The following is a 24,239-nucleotide window of genomic DNA, read 5'->3' on the forward strand; positions in this document are numbered from 1 at the left end:
TCCGGAAATCTCATTTCCATTTGATTTCAGGAGAGAGTCTGGCCTGAACCGCCTTTCTGCAATAATCGCTCTATACGCCGAACTGACGAGCCTATCAGCGTCGTCGCACATCGTTCTGTGATTGACAGCGACAGTTGGCCAATCAGGTGGCGAGTTCGAGTGAGCCCGAATGAAGCCGAGTGCAGCCTGACTGGAGCCGGAAAAAAACGAACGGCAGCCATTGTTGTTCTGCGAGTGCCGTGACTTCTTATTTGGGGTTTTAAAACGGTCTCAAACTTCTTTTTTGAGGCACGGAATTTACTATTAAGATATCGTTTGGATAGAATTTAGTTGTTTAACTTCATATATGTGGTCAATTAATCATGACAGAGCCTATTTAAAAATATAAATTTAGAGAACCGGCAGGGGCGGGGAGTGACACGCATGTATCCCAATAAGGCAACCTATTTTCGGCATGGCCGTCCCAAAAGTCCCGTTGCGTCACATAGTCTGGAGCTCGTCAACATGAACTGCTGATTGGCTGAAGGGGAAAAACGATCATTGGTTTAAGGGGTTGTCAGTCAACGGTATTACTCCCGCCCAACTCCAGCCCACAGCGATTATTGCAGAAAGGCGGTTCAGGCCAGACTCTCTCCTGAAATCAAATGGAAATGAGATTTCCGGAGGGAGGGTTTACCAGGCTAGTACATTTACACACAGACCAAGTCTCTATGTGATGCCTGGTGTTTACACATGGTCTGAATAGACAGTAGACACTATGAACATTCACACACAGACCAAGTCTCTATGTGATGCCTAGTGTTTACACATGGTCTGAATAGACAGTAGACACTATGAACATTCACACACAGACCAAGTCTCTCATACCTAAGAGTGTCCAGTCTATAGTGTGGGTCCTTCACAACAGCAGAGAGCATCGCTTCTCCTGATTCTCCTGGATGATTGTACGTCAAGTTCAACTCTCTCAAATGTGAAGGGTTGGAGCGCAGAGCTGAGGTCAGAGAAGAACAGCCTTTCTCTGTGACCAGACATCCTGACAAACTACACACACACACACACACACACACACACACACACACACACACACACACACACACACACACACACACACACACACACACACACACATACACACACACACACACACACACACAGACACACACAGTGGGAAGTTTCACAATGTTACATTCTGTTCCATTGAATTTAGAAACGTATTTGGTTTTATTTAAACACAGTTGAAAACAGTTATACTGACTTGAGGGTCTCCAGCATGCAGTGTGGACTCCCCAGTCCCACAGCCAGCAGGGTTACGCCAGAATCCTGAAGGTCATTGTTGCTCAGATCCACTTCTCTCAGACTAGAGCTGGAGCTGAGGACTGACGATAACACCTGACAGCAACTCTCTGACAGGTTACAGCCAATTAGCCTGAAGAAGCACACACACACACACACACACACACACACACACACACACACACACACACACACACACACACACACACACACACACACACACACACACACACACACACACACACACACACACACACACACACACACACACACACACACAGTGGGAAGTTTCACAATGTTACATTCTGTTCCATTGCATTTAGAAAGTATTTGGTTTTATTTAAACACAGTTGAAAACAGTTATACTGACTTGAGGGTCTCCAGCATGCAGTGTGGACTCCCCAGTCCCACAGCCAGCAGGGTTACGCCAGAATCCTGAAGGTCATTGTTGCTCAGATCCACTTCTCTCAGACTAGAGCTGGAGCTGAGGACTGACGATAACACCTGACAGCAACTCTCTGACAGGTTACAGCCAATTAGCCTGAAGAAGCACACACACACACACACACACACACACACACACACACACACACACACACACACACACACACACACACACACACACACACACACACACACACAGTGGGAAGTTTCACAATGTTACATTCTGTTCCATTGCATTTAGAAAGTATTTGGTTTTATTTAAACACAGTTGAAAACAGTTATACTGACTTGAGGGTCTCCAGCATGCAGTGTGGACTCCCCAGTCCCACAGCCAGCAGGGTTACGCCAGAATCCTGAAGGTCATTGTTGCTCAGATCCACTTCTCTCAGACTAGAGCTGGAGCTGAGGACTGACGATAACACCTGACAGCAACTCTCTGACAGGTTACAGCCAATTAGCCTGAAGAAGCACACACACACACACACACACACACACACACACACACACACACACACACACACACACACACACACACACACACACACACACACACACACACACACACACACAGACTCACACTCACACTCACACTCACACTCACACTCTCACACACACACACACACACACACACACACACACACACACACACACACACACACACACACACTTAGCCACTTAGCCTGAAGAAGCATTAGTGGTACAGATTGTTTTATTTGATTTTCTGTCAGAGACAGATCATATAATATATTAAATATTCCAGTTATCAATGAACCTACAGAGCTTTATTGGAGGCTTTGAGCACAGGTAGCAGCCCTAGAAGAGCTTCCTCTGAAGCAGAGTATTTCTTCAGGTCAAACACGTCCAGCTCCTTTTCTGAAGACAGCAACATGAAGACCAGAGCTGACCACTGAGCAGGAGAGAGCTTGTCTGTGGAGAGACGTCCTGATGTCAGGTACTGTTGGATGTCCTCCTCTAGAGAATGATCATTCAGCTCATTCAGACAGTGGAACAGATTGATGCTTCTCTCTGGAGATGGATTCTCACTGATCTTATTCTTGATGTATTTGACTGTTTCATGATTGGTCTGGAAGCTTTTTCCTGTCTGTGTCAGCAGTCTTTGTAGGAGTTTCTGATTGGTCTCCAAAGAGAGGCCCAGCAGGAAACGCAGGAACAAGTCCAGGTGTCCATTTGGACTCTGTAAGGCCTTGTCTACAGCACTTTGGTAGAGGTGATTTAACTTAGGTTTGTCTCTAAATAACTTGGGCCAGTTGGAGGTTGCTTGTGGTTCTGACAGTAGGTTGACACCATCGTGGACGAAGGAGACAAAGACAAAAAGGGCAGCGAGAAACTCCTGAACACTAAGATGGACAAAGCAGAACACTGTGTCCTTGTACATCCCGTACTCCTCTTTAAAGATCTGTGTAAACATTCCAGTAGTGTATACAGAGGCATCTCTGATATCAATGCCACACCCTCTCAGGTCTGCTTCATAGAAGATCAGGTTGCCTTTCTCTAGCTGTTCAAATGCCAGTTTTCCCAAAGACAGAATGACCTTGGTATCTTCTGGATTCTTGGATTCAGAATGTGTCTGAGCTCCATCATGATATTTCACATTCTTCTGTTTGGACTGAACCAACATGAAGTGGAGGTACATCTCAGTCAGGTACTTTGGCAGCAATCCTTTCACATCTGTTCTCAAAATGTCCTCCAGAACTGCGGCAGTGATCAAACAGAAGACTGGGATGTGACACATGATGTGGAGGCTTTTGGATTCCTTGACGTGTGAGATGATTGGGCGTGCCTGCTTCTCATCCCTGAATCTCTTGATGAAGTACTCCTCCTTCTGTGGATCGGTGAATCCTCTCACCTCTGTCACCCTGTCAACATAATCAGTTGGGATCTGATTGGCTGCTGCAGGTCGTGTAGTTATCCAGACGCGAGCAGAGGGAAGCAGGTTACCGTTGATAAGGTTGGTCAGCAGCACGTCCACCGAGGTTGGCTTTGTGACATCAGTTACAATCTCAGTGTTCTGGAAGAGAGGAAGCCTCAATTCATCTAATCCATCAAGGATGAACACAACTTGGAACTCTTTTAAGCTGCAGATTAATGGTGTCATAATTCCACCAAAGAAGTGATGCAGAAGTCCCACCAAGCTGTACTTCTTCTCCTTCATCAGATTCAGCTCTCGGAAAGTGAGGAGAAACATGAATTGGATATTCTGGTTGGCTTTGTCTTCTGCCCAGTCCAGAGCATACTTCTGAGCTAACACTGTTTTACCAATGCCGGCCACTCCCTTTGTCATCACTGTTCTGATTGGTTCATCTTGTCCAGGTAAGGGTTTAAAGATGTCTTCACGTTTGATTAGTGTCTCTGGTCTCACTGATTTCCTGGATGCTGTTTCAATCTGTCTGACTTCATGTTCTTTATTGACCTCTCCACTGCCTCCCTCTGTGATGTAGAGCTCTGTGAAGATCTGATTCAGAAGTGTTGGGTTTCCCTCTTTAGCAATCCACTCTGACACAATCTTACACTTCTTCCTCAGATTAGATTTGAGTTGTTGTTGACTGACAGGAGCAAGGGTTTCTAAATGACCAAAGAACGGAAGACACCAGTGAGTATATAAGTTAATACTAGAAAATGTGCTCCTCGGAGCACAGGTCTCCACCAGTACTTAATCATGTCTTAAGTGTTACTTGATGTAATTAATCCTGTCTTAAGTGTTACTCCGCCATTTCTCAGCCATTTCGTGATTACTCCTGTCTTACCTCACTTTGAAAGAGGCTAAGACTCTTTCAAAGTGAGTCAAGCCTCACGTGACACGTGACAATACGTTGAAAGAGTGTGCTCTGATTGGCTAGTGGGACGCATGACGTATAGCGGCCTATAAATAGATGTGCACTTTGAAAGAGTCTTTGCCTCTTTCAAAGTGAGGTAAGACAGGAATAATCACGAAATGGCTGAGAAATGGCGGAGCAATACATTATGTAGACACACTGGTGTCATCACAATACGTAATATAAATAGCTTAGATAGGATTAATCAAGAACAGTACTTTCCAGTCACAGTTGATGACACAGTGAAACTAACTCTTATTATGCAAATTGAAGAAGCTAATCATTGTCTGCAAACTGATGAAGAAGCAAAGGCGCAACGCCTATCATCAAAGTTCCAATCTTGGAATAAATTCCAATATTTGCTGGCGGAGACTTGTGCTCCGAGGAGCACATTTTCTAGTTACTGTTGTAATGTTGCTGTTAGCAAAGTATTGTGGACCTTATCATTCTTGCATTTGGCTGCTTATATCCGTATGACTAGTGACAATAAAATCCTCTTGATTTTAGATTCTTGGTGTGTCTACTACACTCACTACACTCACTGATACACATTATTTATCCATTACAATGCATGTGTGGCAGGGTAATGTAATTAGTCTTTTATATTAGAAGTTTTATTTGGATATTAAATAAAGTAACACGTTACAAGTTATAGTTATAGTATAGAATCATAGAGATCTGCTTGGAGATATGTTTACATTGACCATAGAGTTTTCGAAATGTATTATTTTGCTTCAATTTCCCTCCATCATGTTGAATTATGTATAATTACTTTATACTGCTCATGTTAAAGGTGTGAATAAAGACTTTCTTACTGCTCTCCATCATGTTAAAGGTGTGAATAAAGACTTTCTTACTGATCTCCATCATGTTAAAGGTGTGAATAAAGACTTTCTTACTGATCTCCATCATGTTAAAGGTGTGAATAAAGACTTTCTTACTGATCTCCATCATGTTAAAGGTGTGAATAAAGACTTTCTAACTGCTCTCCATCATGTTAAAGGTGTGAATAAAGACTTTCTTACTGATCTCCAGGATGTCAGCCAGCTTCTCCTGCTTCAGACTCCTCATGAGGTGCAGTGTGATCTTCAGAGCTCCCTCTGTGATGCTTCTCCTCTCCTCCTCATCCTCCCCCTCCTCCCTCTGACTCTCTAAGCATTCTGGGTAATCTGTTGACAGAACCCTCTGGAACCTCTTCATCTCTTTCTTCACTAATGTTACCAGATTCTCTTCAAGAAGCTGAAACACATAATAATAGAATAAAGTTTAAATTAACAATATTGAACTGATTGATTGATTGGGGCAGACTAAGGACCAGATGGGGGGATTATATCTCCATGTTGGCCATGGAACGCCTCATGATCCTCCAGTATGAAGTGGCTAGGGCCTGGGAAAGGAAGTCTGGAGCTCTCTGCTGGAACTGTTAGTTCCACAATGTTAACCCACGATCCAAGTCTGGATAAGCGGATGAGGATGGGTGGATGGATGGATGAACTGATTTAAAATCCATCACTTTTCATTACACTGGGTAACAGTCATGTTCACAGTGTCATGGAAGAAAAGTCTTGGAAATGTAATTTCTCCCAAAAGCAAACTGATGTCCTTGTGATGAAGTTAAAGTGGAGCTTGAAATGTACAAAATTATTGCCATCAATATTTTACCCACCGATGGCGGAGGAAACCATGCAGGGCACCTGCTCATCGGGAGCAATCAGGGGTTCAGCATCTTGCTCAAGGACACTTCGATACTAATTCTGGGGGAGCCCGGGATCGAACTGTGAACCTTGCAGTTGCCATCCGGCTGCTCTACCGGCCACTCTACCCCTGAGCCACTGCCGCCACCTCTACTCACACTTCCCAAAGACTGTCAAGCTTTTTCCAAAATAGCAGATCTACAAGCTCATCACGCATCACATTGTAGAACGGCTTTTCTTTTGTATAGCAATGTGTATGTGTGCGTGTGTGTGGGGGGGGGGGGGGGGGGGGGGGGGGAGTTTGGAGCTTACAGTGTATCAAACAATAAATACCACACCTCAAACAGACTGCCAAGAGCAGAGTGTGTACAATGATAAAAATCACACCCAGTGAAGTGAGCGGTGATATTTATGAGTTATTCATTTCATCATGCGTCTCGCTAGCCAATCACAGCGCGTCTGCGAAGTTTGAAGTTAATTTCATCATGTGTCTCGCTAGCCAATCACAGCACGTCCTGTGGAGCTTAGCCAATGGGCGTGTTTTCCACAGCATGGCGTCACAGCGAAAGACAAATTTTCACGACGGAAAGAAAAACATTCGCAAACTTTCTAAAAAAGTGTTTAACAATCACAGTTCATTCATAAGCTGGTCCTATGAGAAGTGTTTATCTTTGTAAAACCCAGTTCATATCAGAGAACAATGGCAAAAAGTTATAATAGATAACTAACCCTATTAGGCATAGACCACCAGGTCCTGTCAGCCATTACTGCTCTCAGTTCTTAGTGTTTACAGCTGATAAAATGCTTTGGTGACACACACAGCCTACATGTCTCTATTGTGATCAACTCATATGTTTCTCCTTCATTTTATTTATAGATGAAGTAAAGGTTTACATTAACCTTAAATATGGAGTCCAGCTCTGTTTGATGTTCCTGAGCTGACTGACCACTGGAACCCTGAGATATCTGCTGGTCTCTGTGGAGGACACACACACACACACACACACACACACACACACACACACACACACACACACACACACACACACACACACACACACACACACATTAAGTAAGAGAAGTGCAGGAGTAGCTGGGGGGGGGGGGGGGCTCTTGAAACAGGCCCCCAGATCTTTAAAGGCCCCCAATAGGCGTACAGGTAAAAGGCTGCTATCGCCCCAGGAGGCTTTATAGCTATATCTCTATTTTTTAAATGTTTGTTTTTAATGTTTGTTTGACAGGGACAATAAAAACAATTGGTATCAAGTTATAAAAACATGAAACTGTTGCATTGTATGTGAGGCTGATGTGTGACCCCTGTTCCTGGTTTAGGCCTTTCTATACAAATATCTACCTAGTTAAAACATTATCCAATTACAATAAGCACATGCAAGAAGCTCTTATCTAAACAAAGCAATAACATTCCCTATTAATAGTCATGAAAGCAATGACGTTGATGTTCTAAAACATGCCAACATATTAGTGTTCACAGCTTTGGTTTGATTTCCACCAGTATTTAACCCTTTCATTAAATATTTTGAGTCAGTTTATTTTTTTCAGTTGGTAGAGCATTCCACAAGTGTATCTCTTTTACAGAGAAAGATGACTGGCCATAAGTGGTGTTGGGCTTTGTTACCCTGCAGTTGCCATTCGCTGATCCCCTTGTGGTGACCATTAGTTCAGGACCTCAAACTGTGCATGTGTACCAAGTTTATTGATGAAAAAGTGAATGATTTGGCTCTTATCCAGTGGATTACACACAGACCCTCTTATAGACGGCTAACCTCCTGCAGAGTCATGTTGTAAGAAAAGTCAAAGATATGAATAGTTGGTCCAATAATCCCAGGACTTCTGATACTTGATCAGTATAAAAAGTCTGATAAGAATTATGCCATATGTTGTTTTTCTGATTGTTGTAAATTCTGAACTCTGATCAGTAGAGTGGTGTCCATCTTTGAAGTTAATATATCCTCCCTTGGAGCGGTCACTCTTCATGGAGACCAGGGCCGGTTCTAGGCTGATTCCTCTGATGCGATTTTTTTCGGGTTTTGGGCGGGTTATGATTTTGTTTTTGGCTACTTTATTTTTTATTTATTTTAGGGTTAAGTTTAGGTTTAGGTTAGGCTTATATTATCTAATTCTGATTTTACCGATTTATTATCATTATTATTATTTTTTACCGACTTTTTTTGCCGCCTCTCCAAACTGCCGCTCTAGGTGGCCGCCTAGGTTGCCTTAATGGACGCGCCGGCCCTGATGGAGACACAGCTGGGTTCAGGAGACTCTGCTCTCTGCTGGTCAACCCTGTCACCATGACAACCAACATAAACATTACATCATCATCATCATCATCATTATCATCTGTTTAAAGTCCGCTTTCCAGGCTCCGCTGGGTTGGACTGGGTTCTCGCTATGGCTTTCTTCCACCGGGAACTGTTCATGGCCATCTCGTGATTGATGCCGAGTGCTTTCATGTCAGCTAACACGGGATTACATGTATTCATAAACCAGTCACACTAGTTGATACCAGGGTTTCCGCTTTGACACCCCGGTTCTGTTTATCATTACACCAGAGTGAACCACCTGTACGCAGTGCTGATTAGGAGGAGACGCAGCTGTGTTAAAGTAATACAATGCAGGTCCACAAATAACGATTTTTAGCAGCCTCTGCTGGTCATTACCGTCACTGTGGGTCGTTCGTTTATTCCTGCGTTACCCAGAATTCCATTTTTTTTCACCGGAAGACGGAAGTGTTTCAAAAAGCGTTCTTTTAATTGTTTTATACTATCTGTGGATCGTTTCTCTTAGCCGGTGGAGCTTTAGTTACCTTTTGCTGTGTTTTCTTTTGCTGTTGTTTTCCGATCTTCAAATCCTACAATCTCTTAAAAACAGCGTGAGATTCCTTTTTGTTTTTAGCGCGGTAGTTCCTGGCCAAACAGGAAACCGTTGCAGTAGTTCCTGACCAAACTGTTTTCCGGCGGGATGACGTCATTTTCGCGGGAATGACTACCCTAGCCACCGTCTCAATAGAAAATAGTTTATAAAAGGCTTTCGGGGGTGAAATTCATGGAGTGGGTGTTGTGAAACATTTGCCACTCACAAAAGACATACAATTTAACTTTAGTTTTGTTGAAAAAGTTACCTAGTATTACTTTAAGCTTTGTTTGTGCTTCGTCGTATTGCGTGTTGTTGCGTATCGAAAATAGCAGACATGCAAGATCACAACGCGGCGCCTTGCAACGTGTTGTGAGCTTGTAGGTCTGATATTTTCAACGCGCAACACCATCGTACTAAGAATAGGCTGTTCTATCAGATAACCACAGCGCACTGTCTGTGAGGCACACAGCAGCAGCAGGCTGTCTGGAATGAACCCACACTGACGAATCATGATAAAAACTTTAAATGATTATGAAGATATGGTTTTAATGGTTGTGCTACTTTATCCAAATAATATTATTAATAATAGGCTTAAATGATAAAATAGTCTAATAACAGCATTTTGCGAACCGGCCATGTGGCCGGTGATGTTTATAATTAACGGCCAATTAAACATTTTATCGGTCAATGGCCGATAAATACCGGCTAACTGAAACACTGGTTACTACAAATCTATATATTAAATCAATTACATTTAAATTATGTCACAGAAAATGTTTGTTAAATTAAGTCAAATTAGTCACATTTCATAACATTTAACTTTCTGCTGTAAATAAAGTTGAATTAATGTTGATCAGTATCAAAGTGTAACAACATCAGGATGATAGCAGACCAACACAACACAATGACACACATTAGAGCTCAGCTGGTTTTACTGTCTATTAAATGTTGTACATTATAGTGTCTGTAAGCAGCAGTCTCATGTCATCATTATAAGATACATTGAGTTTCTGTATACTGCTCTTTCTGTAGAGCCGCCACAAGGGGGCAGTATACATATGTGTGCAAAAAGCTCTGAATAGTGTGGAATTCACAGCAGCTGAACACACACTAAACTTACCAACAATCATGTTAACTTGAGCATATAACATTCTACACTGCCTGTAGATGTCTCTATCATCAGATAGGTCACTTGTTATGTAATAGCCTAAGTATTTGATCTCATTACGGACCTTAAAGCCTCACTATGTAACTGTTTAACCACTAGCATATTATGGCCCAAAAGATTATAAAGTTAAAATTTTAAACAATAACAATCATCCTTCCATAAATGTATAGACTCAGGGGGGTCCCTGCTAGGGGCTTCACTGTATTACTATGTATGGGGGTCCCTGCTAGGGGCTTCACTGTATTACTATATATAGGGGAGACAATGAGTTTCATGCTGGCATTTGCCGAGGTAGAACTGCCAGTCAAAGTGAAGACTGTCCAATAAAAGCGTGTCCTCGCCGGACATGCTTACAGAGAGAGGATAATGAAGTCAAAGACATTGGCTGTCATGTTATTTGTGTCCAAAGTGGCCACTGATACCCCAAACTACATAGTGCTGCTTTAAGGGCAGTAGCAGACAGACACAATACAGGAAATGACAGTTTACTGTCTTCCCTACTTCTAATAATCATGATGTTACTCTTCTTTGCATTGTGTATGATGTCACAATCTGAGACATATTTAGAGTAGACCCTCAGTAACTCTCTGCCATGAAGATAACTATAATGAACACTGACTTCATTTTTAATTGAATGCCAAGGAATTGAATAGCAAGGACCTCAATGGAAACAAGACCGCAAGGACTTTTTTGGACACACCTTTTAGACAAAGTATTTTTAACTGTACTTGAGCTGTTTTTCACATTCTGCATAATAAAATATTCAATCAATCAATTGAACATTTATTAATTTGTTCTAGATGTGTCTTCAACCCCTGATTCAGAAAAAAACAGGTTTGCATTGCTCATGGGACGGCCTTGCACGCCAGGAGCAAGCGCAGGCACACGCATAGATTTAAAACTACTTTAAATTCACACCTCAACAAAGTTTACAAAGGCTAACGACTCACACCAGGTGGATTAACATAGGAATGAGCCTATAGATGCATATCAATTGTCCATTGTGAGTGCAACCATGTTCCAATTCAGCATTGCAACACTGGAAACAACAGGCTCATTTAAGATGCTGCACTAACTGTAGGAAAGACATTGTGATAGTTTTACATTCTGACCTCTGATCAGTAGAGTGGCGTCCATCTTTGAAGTTAATATGTCCTCCCTTGGAACGATCACTCTTCATGGAGACACGGCTGGGTTCAGGAGACTCTGCTCTCTGCTGATCAACCCTGTCACCATGACAACCAACATCAAACATTACATTTATTCAACTAGTCACACTAGTTGATACATATCTATATATTTAATCACTTACATTTAAATAAGGTCACAGAAAATAACCCCTAACGGTCCATTTGGTTCAATTTACGAGAGTGTAAATGGAACCAAATGGACCCCTAACGGTCCAATTGGTTCCATTTATATATTCTCAGATTTATGGGGGTCTGGTTCTCAAACTTACAAAAACTAACAAAAAAAAACATTCCCTTAATTTCCCTTTCCCACGCATTAACCTTTATTATATTTAGTGGTGGGGCTTCATGTGTTTATGTTTATATCACTGAATGTGCCTTTATAGTGTACAGTTATAAATTAGATGTGTGAGTGTTGAAAAACTATATTTAAAACATAAGGATAATTGAACACTGACTTCATTTTGAATGAATTTGTTCTAGATGTGTCTTCAACCCCTGATTCAGAAACAACAGGCTCATTTAAGATGCTGCACTAACTGTAGGAAAGACATTGTGATAGTTGTACATTCTGACCTCTGATCAGTAGAGTGGTGTCCATCTTTGAAGTTAATATGTCCTCCCTTGGAGCGGTCACTCTTCATGGAGACACAGCTGGGTTCAGGAGACTCTGCTCTCTGCTGATCAACCCTGTCACAACACAATATTCAATTATTATGCAGTTTATATCGTCACATTTACAGTCAAAGCCAGATTACAGGTTACAAGGGGATAGTGTTACATTCACAGAAGCTGAACACCTACTAAACTTACCAACAATCATGTTAGCTTGTGTATAGAACATTCTACACTGCCTGTAGATGTCCCTATCATCAGATAGGTTATTTGTTATGTAATTACCTAAGTATTTGATCTCATCACAGACGTTAAAGGCTCACTATGTAACTTTTTAACTACTATGAAAGCATATTATGTAACACAAAATTATAAAGTTACATGTTTAAGCAATAGCAATCATCCTTCCATAAATATATAAACTCAGGGGGGACCCTGCTAGGGGCTTGACTGTATTACTATGTATAGGGGAGACAATGAGTTTCATCCTGGCATTTACCAAGGTAGAACTGCCAGTCAAAGTGAAGACTGTCCAATAAAAGCGTCTCCTCACCGGACATACTTACAGAGAGAGGATAATGAAGTCAAAGACATTGGCTGCCATGTTATTTGTGTCCAAAGTGGCCACTGATTCCCCAAACTACATAGTGCTGCTTTAAGGGCAGTAGCAGACAGACACAATACAGGAAATGACAGTTTACTGTCTTCCCTACTTCTAATAAACATGACTAGAGGTTTGGGCTGCTTCGCGGCCCTCACATCTAGGCCCGATCAGCTACATCACAGCTACGTTGCACCAGTGATCCAACTGATATGGTCATATATGGAGATGCGCAATAGGGTGGGGTCCTAGCGGCCAGAATAAAGGTGCTGCTGCCATAAAGAAGGAAAGCTGCTGTGGCTAAAATGTTAAAATGTAGTTTTATATTAACTGTACAATATGTAAGCACATTGAAGGCGGGGAAAGAAGCCTAAGTATTAGCCAGAGCTCTGATCAACAGTCTGCTGTGGCAAGTTTGGAGGCAAGTGGAGTGATCGTGTGCTGAGCAACCCCGGATGTACTTTTGGAGGTCATTTAAATTATAGTAGTAGGATGTTACTCTTCTTTGCATTGTATATGATGTCACAGTCTGAGACATATTGAGAGCAGACCCTCAATAACTCTCTGCAACGAAGATTACTATTACATTACATTACATTACAGTCATTTAGCAGACGCTTTTATCCAAAGCGACTTACAATAAGTGCGATCAACAAAGGTAGGGAACGAAAGCTACTAATCACCAGCGGTTATAAGTGCATTTTCTGCAATAACAAGCAACCAAGAGCATACCTAGCGCTAAGGTAAAAGTGCAATATATCAGCTACCTATTTCCTTAAACAGATGAGACAAAATAGCTAAGTCAAATGAGCAGGAGCTAAAAACAAATAATTGTATTGACTAAACAAGATCCAATAAACAATTCAACAATAAAACAAGCATTCGTACAACTAGTTAACAACAAGTAGGCCAGGCAAAGAGGAAGGGTAGTGTTTCCTGAAGAGGTGGGTTTTCAGCCTGCGGCGAAAGATGGGCAGTGACTCTGCTGTCCTGACATCAGTGGGAAGTACATTCCACCACTGTGGGGCCAGAACAGAAAAAAGTTGTGACCGTGTCGATCGACCAGAAGGACCATTGAGCGGCGGGGGAGTCAGTCGCCCCTTGGTGGCAGACCGGAGTGGTCGGGTAGGGTTGTGGGCATTGACCAATACCCGGAGGTAAGAGGGAGCTGTTCCTTTCACTGCCCTATAGGCTAGCACCAGGGTTTTAAACTGAATGCGAGCCGCTACGGGGAGCCAGTGCAGGGAACGGAGAAGGATAGTTGTGTGAGAGAACTTGGGGCGGTTGAATACCAGACGAGCCGCAGCTTTCTGAACAAGCTCCAGGGGTCTGATGGCAGATGCCGGAGCGCCAGCCAGGAGGGAGTTGCAGTAGTCCAGGCGGGAGATGACAAGAGCCTGGATGAGCACCTGGGCTGCCTTCTCCGTGAGGAAGGGCCGAATTCTCCTGATGTTGTAGAGGAGGAATCTGCAGGACCGTGTCACTGATGCGATGTTAGCCGAGAACGACAGTTGATCGTCCAGGGTCACACCCAGATTCTTCGCAGTCCGAGTTGACGTCACCACAGCGTTCTCAATGGTGATGGCCATGTCTCGGTGAGGACAGCCCTTCCCCGGGATGAACATCAGCTCGGTCTTGTCCAGGTTGAGCTTCAGGTGGTTCGTCGACATCCACTCCGAGATGTCAGCCAGACAAGCAGCAATGCGTGCCTCCACGTGTGTGTCAGAGGGGGGGAATGAGAGGATCAGCTGGGTGTCATCGGCATAGCAGTGGTAGGAAAAGCCATGGGAGCGGATGACAGCACCAAGAGATGTAGTGTAGAGAGAGAAGAGAAGAGGACCCAGAACCGAGCCTTGGGGAACCCCAGTAGTGAGCCTGTGTGGTTCTGACACAGACCCTCCCAGCTTCACCTGGTAGGAGCGACCCGTCAGGTAGGATGCAAACAGGGAGAGTGCAGAGCCTGAGACACCCATCCCCTCGAGGGTGGAGAGGAGGATCTGATGGTTCACTGTGTCGAACGCTGCAGACAGGTCCAGGAGTATCAGGACAGAGGAGAGAGAGTTCGCTCTAGCGGCATGGAGTGACTCCGCCACTGCCAGGAGGGCAGTCTCTGTCGAGTGACCCACTTTGAACCCAGACTGGTTGGAGTCCAGGAGGTTGTTCTGGTGGAGATACGAGGACAGTTGTTTGAATATAGCACGTTCGAGAGTTTTAGATAGGAAGGATAGAAGGGAAACCGGCCTGTAGTTCTTGACTTCAGAGGGGTCAAGTGTCGGTTTCTTGAGGAGGGGGGTGACTCTGGCAGTCTTGAAAGTAGAGGGAAAGTAACCAGATGTCAGAGAGGTGTTAATAAGGTGGGTTAAGAAGGGAAGAAGTTCAGGTGCAGTGGACTGCAGCAGAGGGGATGGGACAGGGTCCAGAGAGCATGAGGTGGGGCGGCTAGAGGTAACAAGGAGAAGGACCTCGTTAGGAGAAAGGGGAGAAAAGTGGGATAGAGAGGTGGAGGGGGGGGAGAGAGGAGTAGATGAAGCTAGAGAGGGGAGGGTGGAAGAGGGACGGGTGTGGGTAGTGCGCAGGGCACCAGCCGGGGGAGGAGGGAATGAGGATCGGATATCGTTCACCTTCTTGTCAAAGAAGTTGGCGAAATCGTCAGGGACGAGGGACGAGGAGGGAGGAGGGGGAGGTGGTTGCAGGAGAGAGGAGAAAGTTTCAAAGAGTTTTTTAGGGTTAGAAGCAGAAGCCTGAATTTTAGTGCAGAAGAAAGCAGCTTTGGCAGCTGATAGAGAGGAGGAAAAGGTAGAAAGGAGAGATTGGAAGGTAAGAAGGTCCTCCGGGAGGTTGCCATTTCTCCATTTACGCTCAGCTGCTCTTAGGCTCCGTCTCTCAGTACGCACTGAGTCCGACAACCAGGGTGCAGGTGGAGTTTGGCGTGCAGGCCTGGTGGTGAGGGGACAGAGATGGTCCAGGGAAGAGGATAGAGTAGAGAAAAGAAGATCAGTGGCAGTATCGGGGGATAGTAGAGCAAAGGATTCGGGGGCAGGGAGAGCAGAGAGGACAGAGGAGGAAAGATCAGAGGAGGATACTATAATGAACACTGACTTCATTTTGAATTGAACATGAATTAATTTGTTCTAGATGTGTCTTCAACCTCTGATTCAGAAACAACAGGCTCATTTAAGATGCTGCACTAACTGTAGGAAAGACATTGTGATAGTTGTACATTCTGACCTCTGATCAGTAGAGTGGTGTCCATCTTTGAAGTCAATATATCCTCCCTTGGAGTGGTCACTCTTCATGGAGACACAGCTGGGTTCAGGAGACTCTGCTCTCTGCTGATCAACCCTGTCACCATGACAACCAACATCAAACATTACATTTATTCATCAACTAGTCACACTAGTTTATACACATCTATATATGTAATCACTTACATTAATTAAGGTCACAGAAAATGACCCCTAACGGTTCATTTGGTTCCATTTATATATTCTCAGAGTTATGGGGGTCTGGTTCTCAAACTTGTGAAGTTCAAGGACCCTCAGTTAGGTATGCATTAGATCACACTGGTCTTTAGGCTATTCTAGCATGGCAGTGTTTTGTGAAAATAATGTGTTGTAACAGTGGACAATATTTTAATTGGGTTGCATCAAGTTTCTATTGACAGCTGACTGAAAGGTGACAATGGGGGAGTGATTAGAGGTGTGGTTAGGGGTTGAATAAATTACCCATTGTTAACACACATTACCAGGCTCTGAGGGGGCAATGTTCTCAGCTTGGACTATTGTTGCTTAACAAGATTCAAATGAACATCAACAACACTGGACTGGTTTAAAACTACAAGGAAAGCTAGCTTGTCTTCCTGATGCAGACCAACCTGTCTCTCACTATTCAATTATTATGCAGTTTATGAGGATATCATCACATTTACAGTCAAAGCCAGATTACAGGTCCTTCCAACTAGACTCATCTTACTCTGTGGTATCCTAACACGTTTCCTCCTCATTGTCTGACCATGACCATAATCCACTTACTGAAACTCTGTCACATATTCTGAATGGCTGCTATGTGAGGGAATGTACAATGCTTGGCATGACATAATTTTGATTTATTAATTAAGGACATACATTAGGCCTGTCAAAAAAAATCGATTCGTGAATAAATCGCGATTCTTAATAACGCGATTTTAAAATCGCTTCAAAATGTTCAGAATCGATTTTATTATTTTATTTTAATTTGTTTTGTTTTTATACCTTTTTCACTGGCACTTTGTCTGAAATCAATGTCAGAAAGACTGACTGACATGATCTGGCTGCATTGAAGTGTTTGATTCAACTTTTCATGGTTTATATTGTTCAGAATTGTTTTAAAATGTTCTAGTATAATTAAAGCAAAGTGATTTGGGGAAGAAAATCGCAATAAATCGCAGAATTGAATCGAATCGCAATTAATCGCAGAATCGCAATTTAAATCGAATCGGCACCCTAGGAATCGTTTTTGAATCGAATCGTGACACCCCTAACACACATCCATATTTGTCATCATCTGTCAAAATGTACAAGCACTCTTGTGTTTCAACTGTCATGTTCAAACGGTTCCGGATGGGAACCCAAAGGTTTCCAGTTCGATCCCGGGCTCCCCCAGAGTTAGTGTAGAAGTGTCCTTGAGCAATACGCTGAACCCCTAATTGCTCCTGATGAGCAGGTTGGTGCCTTGCATGGTTTCCTCCGCCATCGGTGTATTAAAGTGTGTGTGAATGTGTGAATGGCACAATCTATGTAAAACGCTTTGGATAAAAGCGCTATATAAATGCAATATTTACACCAGATGTTGTTGTTGATGAGGACAGTAGAGAAGTGACCATTTCAGAAGTGGAATGTACATTATTTTGAACACAGTTTGGAAGAGGCATTCCTTACCAAGGTGCTCATGTAGCATCTTCAGGATGTTATTACACAGCTTGGTTATAAATGTGAACACCTTGTGTTTATATTTGGAAGCCTCTGTAATGTCCATAAACTAATTGTAAGAGGCTGCAGATTGCAGGAATGCTCAAGTCAAGGCATTGGTTAAATGATGTTCAGTGTCTGTGATAATTGACAGTCGTCACATATGGAGGAGACGATGCTTCCTGTATCCATGAACTGTATCCTGAAACACTTGAGTTTCCCAAGATTGTGCATTTACTATTGTTTGTGTTGACATTGTATTTCATCCATATCATAGTATACTGTACACATGTATTCATCTGTTTTACAAACCTTACCAATGGAAATACATATTTTTATAACTAACACAAAAAATCATTCCCTTAATTTCCCTTTCCCACACATTGACCTTTATTTTATTTAGTGGAGGGGCTTCATGTGTTTATGTTTGTGCTTCATTGTCTCCGCCAGGCCGAAGGCATGGCGAGAGAGTATGTTTTACCCTCCGTCCGTCCGTCCGTCTGTCCGTCCGTCTGTGGACAGCTAATCTCTGCCACCGTTGGCTTGATCGCAGCCAAACTGTGCACACACACTCCCTGGATGCCAATTCAGACCCTCTGCCCCAAAATTTTCACATGGGCTTGTTATAGCGCCACCAGGAGGCCGCTTTTGCTAAAACACATTTTATGACAGTACTCCTACAAAATGTGTCCAAACGTCACACAAATCGGTACACAGTATCTCTATAGTCATTAAACCAAACAACTTTTTCAGATTTCTCATATTCCATCTGGATTGGCTAAAAATGGCTTCCAAAGTTTGCAGGACTGCTCCGTTTTGAACAAAATGCCTCAAATCATGAACACAGCATGCAATTTCCGTGAAATTTTGCACGCACATTCTCACTAGGCCGAGGAAGAACTGCCACTTGAGAATTTTGAAATCAGCCTCATGGTGGCGCTACAACAGGCTGCTTTGTGTTTTCACCTATAACTGCACCGATCTGTGTAAAACTTTGTATGTGCACTCCCTAGAGGTCAAGGAAAAACCTTTGAAATGCATTTTTCACATCTGCCTTTTATAGCGCCACCAGGAGGCAGACTTATGTAAAACATATTTCTTTACATTACTTCTTCCGATTTTATCCAAATTTCACGCAAATCAGTACACATGATCTCTATAGTCATGTGATCAAGGCGGATCTGTTTAATTTTTCATATTCCATCCCGATTGGCTAAAATTCACATCTTAAGTTTGCAGGTGTGGCCCGTTTTCAACAAAATGCCGCAAATCATGAACGCAGCGTCCGATTGTGGTCAGACTTTGCACGCACATTCACACTATGTTGAGGAACAAATGCTACCCTTTTAATATTTGCCTGTTATAGCGCCACCAGCAGGTCTAATTTAGCAAAACACATTTTTTGAACAAAATGCCTCAAATCATGAATGCAGTGTCCGATTGCCGTGCAAGGCCTAAGAAGAAATGGCACCCTTTTCACATTGGCATATTATAGCGCCACCAGGAGGCCACAATAACCTACCTGACCTGGCGGAGACCTGAAACAACAGGCTCATTTAAGATGCTGCACTAACTGTAGGAAAGACATTCTGACCTCTGATCAGTAGAGTGGTGTCCATCTTTGAAGTCAATTTGTCCTCCCTTGGAGCGGTCACTCTTCATGGAGACACAGCTGGGTTCAGGAGACTCTGCTCTCTGCTTATCAACCCTGTCACCATGACAACCAACATCAAACATTACATTTATTAGTAGTCACACTAGTTGATACACATCTATATATTAAATCACTTATTTTTAAGGTCACAGAAAATGTATGTTACATTAAATCAAATTGGCCACATTTCATAACATTTAACTTTCTGTTGTAAATAAAGTAGAATAAATGTTGATCAGTATCAAAGTGTAACAACATCAGGATGATAGCAGACCAACACAACACAATGACACACATTAGAGCTCAGCTGGTTTAGTGTCTATTAAATGTTGTACATTATAGTGGCTGTAAAGCAGTGATAATCCTACTATATATTTAAGGAATCTTTGTCGTTCTGAAGTTATGTTTCTCCTCAGTGGGTTGAGCAATTGATCTGAACTTACACACAGACATTGACCATTAGCATAAGAAGACACTGAAGAACGTCATGTTTAACATCATCTTTATTAGCTTTTTCATACGTTTTGTGTAGTTTGAGACAGAGACAGTAGAGGTCAGGTGGTTTTAGTGGTCGTACATCAACCTAGTTTACTTGGTGAGGAGGACGGACATAGTCCATATAAAATAATATGAATTCATATTCAGGCTTACACACCAATGGTTCCACAGTTTAGAGAAAAAACAGAATTCTAAACCACAGTTTATATATACAATATAAGAAAGAGTCGATCTACAAGCTCACAATGTCTCGTGTTCTACAATATTTATCTCTGGAACCGAGTCAAACTAAATGTAATGCCTCAACTTCTACAATTCCAAGTGCTTGTCAGGGTGGGGGGTCACCGGTTCAAATATGATTATTTTGGGGGGTCCCCAGTTCATATATGATTATTTTGGGGGGTCCCCAGTTCATATATGATTATTGTGGGGGGTCCCCAGTTCATATATGATTATTGTGGAGGGTCCCCAGTTCATATATGATTATTGTGGGGGGTCCCCAGTTCATATATGATTATTGTGGGGGTCCCTGGTTCAAATATGATTATTTTGGGGGGTCCCCACTTCATATATGATTATTGTGGGGGGTCCCCAGTTCAAATATGATTATTGTGGGGGGTCCCCAGTTCATATATGATTATTGTGGGGGGTCCCCAGTTCATATAATTATTTTGGGGGGTCTCCAGTTCAAATGATTATTGTGGGGGGTCTCCAGTTCATATGTTTATTTTGAGGGGTCTCCAGTTCATATGATTATTGTGGGGGGTCCCCAGTTCAAATATGATTATTGTGGGGGGTCCCCAGTTCATATGATTATTTTGGGGGGTCCCCAGTTCAAATATGATTATTGTGGGGGGTCCCCAGTTCATATGATTATTTTTGGGGGTCTCCAGTTCCTGTGATTATTGTGGGGGGTCCCCAGTTCAAATATGATTATTGTGGGGGGTCCCCAGTTCATATGATTATTTTGGGGGGTCCCCATTTCATATGATTATTGTGGGGGGTCCCCAGTTCATATGATTATTTTGGGGGGTCCCCAGTTCATATATGATTATTGTGGGGGTCCCCAGTTCAAGAATGATGAATTCCCCTCTGATCAATGTTGTGGGGTGGGGGGCTGAAAAGGTAGTGAATAGATCCTTTACCCTGTAGTTGGTTGACTAGGATCCATGTTGATGCTGTGATCTGGTCCTTATATTCACTCTGGATAACAGCGTCTGATCAATGACAACATTGTAAAGAGTTGTAGATGTAAGAGTTAAGAACCAGACAAAAAACATAGTAAAGGCCATTGCACACAGGATGCGATTATTGAGATTATTAGGTTGGCTCAGACAGGGTGCGTTTTTTCCGTGCGAATAATCGCATCCTGTGTGCAATGGCCTTTACCCACATTAAAACACAATATGGACCAACCAGTTAGTTCACTTTATTTATGTGTGTGTGTGTGTGTGTGTGTGTGTGTGTGTGTGTGTGTGTGTGTGTGTGTGTGTGTGTGTGTGTGTGTGTGTGTGTGTGTGTGTGTGTGTGTGTGTGCGTGCGTGCGTGCGTGCGTGCGTGTCTGTGTGTGTGTGTGTGTGTGTGTGTGTGTGTGTGTGTGTGTGTGTGTGTGTAGTTCTCAAGTTCAAGTTCAAGTTCAAGTTCAGGTTTATTTGTCATATGTATAGATACAGAGTATAAATACAATGAAAATTATTTTGCTCAGAGCTTTCTCAGTCTTAAATACATAGGACATAGACAACATCTATAGTGCAAAGACATCTATAGTGCACAAAGAACACAAGGAAAGAAGTGCAAATTAATGACCATACAGTGCAAAACAGTTCACGGTCAGCTGTTCAGCAGCCTGACTGCTTGGGGGAAGAAACTGTTACTGAGACGGGTGGTGCGAGATTTGATGCTCTGGTAGCGTTTTTTGGAAGGGAGTAGTTTGAACAGGGTATTTGCGGGATGGCTGGTGTCTTTAATGATGTTGTGGGCTTTTTTCATACAACGAGTGGTGTAGATGTTACGGAGACTGGGTAATTCTGTGCTGCCGATGATTTTAGCTGCTGTTTTAACGGTCCTCTGCAACCTGTTGCAGTCCTGAGCGGTCGTGTTACCATACCACACTGTGATACAGCCAGTTAAGACACTTTCAATTATACAACGATAAAAGTTCACTAGTCCTTTTGTACTTAGGCCAAATTTTTTGAGGCGCCTCAGAAAGTACAGTCGCTGCTGCGCCTTCTTGAGGATGTACTCGGTATTGAGTGACCATGTGAATGTGTCTGTGATGTGTATGCCCAGGAATTTAAAGTTATCAACTATGTCGACAGATGACCCTTTGATGGAAATGGGGGTGTGGATGCCTTTGGACTTTCTAAAGTCTACAATGATTTCTTTGGTCTTATTGGTGTTAAGTGAGAGGTTGTTGTTATCGCACCATAGAGTTAGATCTTCTATCTCCCTCCTATAGGCCCTCTCATCACCGTCGGTTATTAAACCGATCACTCCTACTGTTCAGAGTTCATCCAAGGAACATCAACAGAAAGTCCAGACTCTCACATCTTCACAACGGGCGGCTCAACATCCTGCATAATAATAAAAGTAAACCAACAGTGAGATTTGAACCCATGGTGTTGGGTTTAGGAGCTACTTTCCTGATCCACTAGACCAACAAGCTCACTGGTACAAAGCCTAGAGGAGAGACTACTGTCACAAACTAGTTACATAACAATATAATGTGAGACTCCTCCCTCCCTCAGTCATTACTTCCTCATGACATCATCATCCCCCTAGTGTTTAGTCCCGCCCACAAACCAATCAGAATCCTGGGCTCCCGGGTGTCTGAATCACATAAAATGGCTTCCAGACGACAAACAGAGTGAAAACAACTAAACTAAAGACGTAGTGAACAGCACAGCAACCACTGAGATACAATCACATGGACAATATTTATACAATCACACTGTAATCATTCTCATTAGAGATAAGTTTACATGGACGTTAAATAAAAGCGATCCTCGTTTACATACCACAAACATTTAATCAGAATATATTTTTTGACATGCAAAGTGTGTTCCTGCTGTTCTTTCTAACTATACATTATATACAGTTTATATGCTGATATTTTCCATTTTTATATATTTTTAAAATATCTAATCCTTTCCTCTCAACCAGATTGAACATTCCTTCCCATCAGACTAGTATCTCACAATTGAAGTGTTTACATGAGACATTTGTATTGTGAGTCATCATTCTGATTATTAGTGAAATATTAAGGTCCATGTAAACACAGTCACTGTGATATGATGATATATTCTCTTGAATAGAGAAGCTAAGGTTACTTTAGTGTAATGTAACCATGTTTTAGTTCAACTTAACTCTTCACTGAGTAAACATTTTACCATCATGGATCTTACGTTAGCAACTTAGCAGCTAATGTATTATTATGTTTAACACAGAGTTTGTAACTTACCCAGAGTTCTGCAAAGTGGAACTAACATCAGTAGCACAGCTGTCGGTTAGATGACTAAACGTTATTCTTCCTGAAGCGTTTGAATCTGTAAGGTTTTATTTTACACGACTTTATCCACTGTGTTCACTCTCTAGTCAAACTATGTGTCTCTCTCTCTCTCTCTCTCTCTCTCTCTCTCTCTCTCTCTCTCTCTCTCTCTCCACTCCCCTCTAGGGCGTTCTACCTTCAACTAGTTCAGACAGGTTGAGGTGTTGTCTTTCATCAAAGCTGACGATACTGTAGAATGATGAATGATTAACTTTAAACGTTCTCTGTTCCTTTTGTATTGCAGTGAGAGGATATGACTGAATGGTTGAATTATATCACTTGAGGAGTTTTCACTGTTCTGACCAGGGTCCCAAAGGTCAGAACAGTGAAAACTCCTCAAGTGGTCAGAACAGAGGTCAGGGGCCTTCTAGAAAACTGGGGTTGGCCCAGTTTTCTAGAAGGCCCCTGACCTCTGTTCTGAGACCCAATGTTCCAGAGTCTGAGAGCTGGATCACTGAACAGTCTGACCCTGCATGTCAGAAGCTGAACCAAAAGGACAGATGTTATGTGTGGTTAGCACAGTGGTGTGTCCTTCATTGTTTTTTCCTTGTGTCTAAGTCTATTCACCTTATTCCTGGCCAGGTAGGGGAGTAGGGGGGCTGTGGAGCCCCATATCAAGGGGTTTCCTGTTTACCAACTTGTTCTTGTTCACGGATGACTCAGCTCTGCTGCTCTCGGACAGGGTTGGGTTAGTGCCAGGGACCGCCCCATACAAGTCTGTGTAGTTAATTCTCTCTCTCTCTCTCTCTCTCTCTCTCTCTCCACACTTCTCCACAGGTTAATGTTGCCAGACTCTGCGAGAGAAGTAAGCAACCAGGGGTATGAAAACATGCCCAAAAGAAGAGACTATGCGCTAGGTATACTAAACATTGGGAGTC

General features: G+C 42.7%; 2 protein-coding genes across 3 annotated transcripts in view; both read right to left on the minus strand.

The window, feature by feature from the left end:
* LOC311042383 (NACHT, LRR and PYD domains-containing protein 3-like) overlaps positions 1-12,184 on the minus strand; it is a 15,542-nt gene extending 3,358 nt beyond the window's left edge. For both annotated transcript variants that reach the window (XM_084053078.1, XM_084053077.1), the window contains exons 1-9: positions 12,077-12,184; positions 11,423-11,536; positions 7,166-7,241; positions 5,597-5,810; positions 2,514-4,320; positions 2,026-2,196; positions 1,664-1,834; positions 1,256-1,426; positions 868-1,041 (exon numbers count right to left, since the gene is read on the minus strand). In XM_084053078.1, the coding sequence (XP_083909204.1) occupies positions 868-1,041; positions 1,256-1,426; positions 1,664-1,834; positions 2,026-2,196; positions 2,514-4,320; positions 5,597-5,810; positions 7,166-7,241; positions 11,423-11,536; positions 12,077-12,144 (2,966 nt within the window). In that variant the 5' untranslated portion in view covers positions 12,145-12,184. The remainder of the gene's footprint in view (positions 1-867; positions 1,042-1,255; positions 1,427-1,663; positions 1,835-2,025; positions 2,197-2,513; positions 4,321-5,596; positions 5,811-7,165; positions 7,242-11,422; positions 11,537-12,076) is intronic.
* Positions 12,185-15,886: 3,702 nt separating this feature from the next.
* On the minus strand, positions 15,887-23,414 carry LOC311039022 (uncharacterized protein; the record flags this gene model as incomplete). Its single annotated transcript, XM_084048664.1, has 4 exons — positions 23,275-23,414; positions 20,960-21,031; positions 19,257-19,370; positions 15,887-16,058 (listed from the first exon to the last, which is right to left on the minus strand). Exons 2-4 carry the CDS (start codon positions 20,983-20,985, stop codon positions 15,887-15,889), a joined length of 312 nt encoding a protein of 103 aa, XP_083904790.1. The 5' UTR covers positions 20,986-21,031; positions 23,275-23,414.
* Between the last annotated feature and the right edge of the window lie 825 nt (positions 23,415-24,239).

This window comes from Gymnoscopelus microlampas (genome assembly GCF_963454915.1).
Source record: "Gymnoscopelus microlampas genome assembly, chromosome: 3".
Classification (NCBI taxonomy): domain Eukaryota; kingdom Metazoa; phylum Chordata; class Actinopteri; order Myctophiformes; family Myctophidae; genus Gymnoscopelus; species Gymnoscopelus microlampas.